This window comes from Phragmites australis, chromosome 4, assembly GCF_958298935.1.
Source record: "Phragmites australis chromosome 4, lpPhrAust1.1, whole genome shotgun sequence".
In the NCBI taxonomy this organism is placed as follows: Eukaryota; Viridiplantae; Streptophyta; class Magnoliopsida; order Poales; family Poaceae; genus Phragmites; species Phragmites australis.
In genome coordinates, this window is record NC_084924.1 from 47,225,557 (window position 1) to 47,231,680 (window position 6,124).

The window sequence follows — 6,124 nt, forward strand, 5'->3', positions numbered from 1 at the left end:
GAGAATACATGTGAAGCCTCGGAACTCTGGCTAGAGACGGCAGAGTCCCTCTAGGGCCTTGTCACTAAATTTCAGGATGATCCAGCCCTGGATAAGGGGCCACACCCCGGACGCAAGTAACTCTTCGATGAGATCGCACGTGGTCAGATGCTTCGCGCACCTGGTAAAGGCCTCAAATGCTGCGTTCTGGGAGGCCTTCAGCTGAACATCGGGGGCACGGTTCCCCTTCACCTCTTCGCACTTGGACACGAGAAACTCCTCTCAGTCCACCTTGTGGTAGAACCACCATTGCGTCCAATCCTTCGGCCATTTGTTTTTGTATACTGTCGGAGGGTTAACTCCTGTCGCAGGGATCCTGAGGGACCCCTTTTTAGAGATTCAGCCGGGGGATGATCCTGAATATGTTCGCCGGAGAAATAAATGGGTATGAATACGATGGCCGGTGGGGTGGAATGATCTAGTGCGGAACGGAGTAAATGCGCTGGTGTTTAGACAGGTTCGGACCGCACGGAGGCGTAACACCCTACACCTGTATGGATACTATAAATGCCTTGAGAATGTCCCTCAAGGATGTTGCTGGTTACAAGAATGTTTGTCTATCTTAGAGCCTGAGGCTCCTTGCTCTTCGGTCTGTATGTGTCTGCTGGCTTTGGGTACTCTCGATCTTCTCTTCTCTTCGCTGCTTCAAAAAACTTTTCCCCAAGCCTCTCCGAAAAACTCCTCTTTCTGTCCATGCTGTCGGTGGCTTTAAATACCCGCTGGCAGTAGCGTGCCCTGAACGGGAGGGGGGCACGAGTTCCGAGACACCATAAATGGAAAGGGCGTCATCATAGCCTCTGTGCGAAGTGACCGGGGGTGGAAAATGCGTCCCAAGCCCGGTCATCCGTCACCATAAATGCACTGGCAACGGGCGCCGTGGAGAGGGCCCACCGGGCAGCCGCAGAACGGCCCGGCGTGTCCGCCCTGTCTTGTTCTCCTGCCACAGTAGCGCGGCAGACGGAACGCCTCGGCCCTTACGACGTTATCCCGAGACGGACTGGATGGCACGGGATGGGACCCGTGCATTTAATGGCCCCACACCCTTCTGCCAGAATGTGGCAGGAACTGACACCGAGCGTGGCGGGAGCAGTTGGAGGTGACAGGCCACGCGTGCTCTTTAAATGCGGCCTTGGGCCTTTGATTGGCTGACACCTCATCAGTGGGGCCCCCGAGGGCCACTGTCAGGGGGCTCTCTGAGTCGTCGGGGAACCGAGTGCTCGGGGGTCACTGTTCACCTCCCCGAGCACTCTCTCCCGAGAATGTCCTTTCTTGATCCTCGGGGAGCCGAGTGCTCAGGGGTACCGTTCACCTCCCCGAGCACTCTCTCCCGGGCACGCTTGTACCGAGTGCTCGGGGGCTGCTGCACGTAGCCCCGAGCACTCTCTCCCGGAGCTTCCTTCAGTGGGTCCTTGAGATACTCGGGTGCCCAGGGGGCCACCGCTCGCGACCCCAGGCACATTTCTCTCGGTACTTAGTTTTCCTGATCGTCGGGAAACTCGGGTGCTTGGGGGTCACCATATACCTCCCCGAGCACTTTCTTCCTGGTACTTAGACTTCGCAGATCATCGGGGAACTTGGGTACTCGGGGACCACTGACTGTGGCCCCGAGCGCCCTCTCTCGGGACTTAATCTTTTTTACCTCGCGGAGGAGACTCCATGGGATGGCGCCACGTGGCGGATTGCTGGCCTGGCCTCAGGATTCGGGGACCCCCGATTCCTGATTCACCGACATATACCACGACTGGCGTGGCCAGGCCAACGCGATAAGTGAAGTTCAGGTGGTCATAGTGGGCTTCACTTTGCACGTTACGTGTGAAAACCGGCTTCGGTTGATGATGGAGCCTATGGGCTACGGTGAAGGCTCTAACTGATGCTTTCATTCCTTCGAAACGCGCTGCCCAAGTGAAACGGCCGAGCAGAATGATGGTGTTCGGCGTCAGTTGATGGAGGTAGATTTCAAAAAGCATCAGATCCTTGGGGACCATTTCATCGCAAGGAAAACGAAGCCCTGCTCAGAAGTAGTCGAGAGTCTCTTGGCTTCGTCATCTTCAGGCTCCAGAGTCTCTTGGCCCTTCGGGAGCCTAACTTTCGAAACATCACTTATCAAACCCTCCTTCACTAGTCCAACAAGGACTTCTTCATCAACCTTAGATTTCCCAATTCAGTAGGTCTTCGGGCGACTTTTCTTGCCTCTCAGAGCCATCCGCATTGGGATTCAGAAAGAAGTGTGACTGCGAGGGTCTTCGTACGGGAGCTGCAGCTTTAGCAGATTCAAGCGGTGAAAATTAAAGCAACTGGTGGAGCGCTTTTTATAGAGGTGAAAAAGTGTTAATGTCGATTGAAACGAGATGCGTTGGAAATTGAACTGTTGCCGTAAAAGACAATTCGGCTTGAGACGAAGACACCTAGTGTCATCGAGCCCTGATCGTTGTTTGGGGGGGCATAATGGTCATAACCTCACACACACACATATATATATATATATATATATATATATATATATTAGTTAAAAATAATAAAAAATAAAAAGGATTATGAGCATGCGGTGGCTATCTGCTAAAAGGTAAAATGAGCCTACAGAGGTCTTCGATGGGTCGAAGGGGACGATGTTCAGCTATATTACTTGATTCACTGGTTTGGCCCATCGAAGATAAACCTTACCTGTAACCTTACCTGTATGGGGTTACTGTTGGGGAATGATCTTACGCGCCACTTCGGATCCTAAGGTGAAGTCCACTAGTGGTTGTTCAATGATGAATAATACAGTTGTGTTTCAGGGAGTACAAGCGAAGTCTCTTGCGGGCCTTCACATGGAGATCGAAGGTCGACCCACGACGCCAAGTATTAGTGCAGGTGAAGCCTCTGGCGGAACTTCAGGCGGAGATCGAAGGGTGACTCGAGACGCAGCGACGAGGCTAGTCGAAGGTGCCTTGAGAGCCCGTGTAGCAGTCTGCGGTATAATTGTAAATGTGCAAATGTACTTGATGGTACCAAAATACCTCCGAATATATCGAGAATGTGGCAATTAGAGAGGTACCACTGTAAATTATGATACAGAGTGATTGAGTACATGTTATAAATAGATCGATACTGTAACCGATAGGATAAAGAATAATTAGTTTACTCATGTCCCCGTAAACATATATTGCATCTCGATTACCAACGGCACCTTCAACGATTAGACAGATTTTTAACTAACAAATCTATCAATAAATAAATAACATCTAAAAACACACAACCAACGCAAAGAGGCAGGAGCCCAAGCGAAACACAACGCAGCAGCACAAAAGGAGGCTGTCCGGACGCGAAAGCCGCCGCACCTCGCCACCAGAAAATTCTCCTCACAGGGCACAAGGGCCAGGAGGACCTCCCGGCCGAAATTCCCCAACCCTGCGCACCGCGTCCGCGTGCGCCCCCCGAGTCCCCTACCCCACCGCCACCACCGACCACCGTCTCCGCCGTCTCGCCATGCGCATCCGCCGCTACGCCGCGCGCCTCCTCTCGGCCTCCGCTACCACTGCCAACCCCTCCTCGCCCCCGCCGCCGCCCGCTGCGTCCTGGCTCCACGCTGCTGCCGACGACTGCTGCGCCTTCTGCGAGCACAGCCGCCCCACCCCGCAGGTAAGCCGATCCCACTTCTCCCTCCTCTCCCCTCGCCGCATTATTTCGCCGCGTCGTCGTGAAGGGAGTGGTGTTTTTGCTTCGTGGGGGGTTCTAACAGTGGGGGTGTCCGGCGGAATCGCAGGAGGGTCCGGACGCAATCAAGCACAAAGGGCACATTGCCGGTCGGGTGCCGCAATCCGAGGGCAGGGGTGATGAGCGCGTCGGCTTAGCTCAGCGACCGCCTGCTCCGGAAGGTTCGCACTGTACTGCCGTTCTAGGGGTCATTTTTACTTGCCGGATTAATACTTTGGTAAATGCTCATGCAACAAATTTGTGTTCTTTTTGGTGTTTACGAACGATTTCAGCAAAAAAATGCAAGATCAATCATGGGGCTCCTGTTAATGAAGTTGTTGTGGGGATGGGAGTTCCGAGAGGGACTTTTGGGGTCAGTGAAGCTGCTCTGAAACCGGAAGGTGCAGGGGGAGCTACTCTTGTTAGCGAGGTTGACGCTGAGCCTGCAGTTAAGGCTGCAACTTTCGTTGTGAGTGATGTTGCCATTGAGCAGGAAGTTAAATGTAGAATTTCTGCTGTGAGTGAATCTGCCGCTGAGCCTGAGGTTACAGGGGGGGATTCTCTTGTGAATGAATCGACCACTGAACAACAAGTTTCAAGGTGTGCCTCTATTGCTAATGAAGCTGCTACTGAGCTGAAAAAATTTGCCACTGTGCCAGGGGTTACAGGCATTGTGCCACAAGTTACAGGGGGACCTTCTCTTATGAATGATTCTGGCGCCAAGCGGGAACTTATAAGGAAAACTTCTTTCATTAATGAAGCTTCTACTGAGCCAGAACTGATGGAGAGAGATTCTTATGTGAGCAAATCTGTCACTGATCCAGGAGTTACAATCGCTGTGCTGGAAGTTGCTGGGACTGGTTCCCTCAGTAATGAAGCTGCTGTGAGACATGAAGTTACAGGGCAAGCTTCTCTTGTGCATGGAGCTGCTGAACTGGAAGCTACAGGGGTGGATTATACTGTTAGTGAAGCTGCTGCGGAACCAGAAGATACCGGCAGAGCTTCTTGCAATGGAGATGGTGATGCTGCTTTAGACGAGCCATGGCTGCCTGATTGTGATCCAGATATAGGCAGTGTGCAGATTGGAAATGCTGGAGCTACTGCTGCCAGTGAAGTGCAGCCTTCTCGATATGATGCAGTACATGTTGGTGATTCTGTGAATTCGACAAGCAATGGTCCTGTCAGAGCCAAAAGTCCAAGTGTTGAGGAAGGAGCACAGCATGATAGATCTGTTGCACCCAGTGTTTCATGTGTATTAGACATAGTGGCTAGAAGCATCGGTAGGTCAGGGAGAACAGATGTTATATGTTATTCTAGGCGCAGAGGTAAAAGGAAGCTGGAGCTGCTGGAGGTAAAGATGGAAAATATTGAATTGGATGATGATGTTGTATGGGATCAATGTGAGGAAGAGGAGATACTGGAGATAACTGATCATTGTGAGAGTGTGATGTCAACAGCTGGATCTGCAGATGTTAAACTTGCCGACATAAAGAAAGAACTTGTGGATAATTCGGCCACAAGCAAGGTTAAAAAGATGAAGATAAACAGATTTGAATGTAATATTGATTACTGTCGCATGATATTTAAGACAAGAGCCGAGCTTTCTGTCCACAAGAAGAATATGTGCACGGTCAAGTCGTGCAGCAGACATTTCAGATCCCACAGGTACTTGAGGCGTCACCAGAGTATTCACAACAATGATATGCCTTACAAGTGTCCATGGGAGGGTTGCAATATGGCTTTCAAGTGGTCATGGGATCGGACTGAGCATTTCAAGGTCCATGCCGGGGTGAAGCCTTATAAATGCTCGACGCCTGGGTGCAGCAAGATATATAAGTTTGTTTCAGACTTTAGCCGGCACAGGAGGAGGTGCAAACCTTAGAGGTAAAAGCTTGCTTGGTACTACAGAATTAGGATAGTAGTAAAGTTTGTGCTTGCTACTGTAGATGCTTTTATTTATTTGCTAGAAGATCTATCGCTCAACTGTTCTGACAACTTATAGTGGGATTGTTTGTTTCTTTGTTGAGAAAAAAATGCTACAATCTTTAGTTTATAAACTTTGAGTTTGTCAAATATCGGTGTACATTTGCAGAAGCTAATTGATAATATTTGCGTTGTTTGTTCGCTACTGTGAGTGATGTATCGAATCTGAGACTTAGAGCTGTAAATAGGAAGCTATTTTTTATTTACTTCTATGATTTTGTTTCAGCATCTTATTCCATGCTTATTTATTTACTTGACCTATTATGCTTGCATCAAAGTACAATATAAAGCTTGTTTACTTTGATTATTCAACCACTTATATTTCATAAATGATTTCTGTTACATTCATCTGTATACTCTTAAGAGATGCAATTTATTTGAATAATCTATGATGTTGTCTGCAATTTTGTATTATGTGATTATATAA

The 6,124-nt window shown here is 49.7% G+C and overlaps 1 protein-coding gene across 1 annotated transcript; it reads left to right on the forward strand.

Moving 5' to 3' along the window:
* Positions 1-3,303: 3,303 nt before the first annotated feature.
* LOC133916913 (uncharacterized) lies at positions 3,304-5,838 on the forward strand. The gene is made up of 3 exons (XM_062360802.1): positions 3,304-3,660; positions 3,785-3,896; positions 4,008-5,838. Exons 1-3 carry the CDS (start codon positions 3,508-3,510, stop codon positions 5,594-5,596), a joined length of 1,854 nt encoding a protein of 617 aa, XP_062216786.1. The 5' UTR covers positions 3,304-3,507; the 3' UTR covers positions 5,597-5,838.
* Positions 5,839-6,124: the final 286 nt, after the last annotated feature.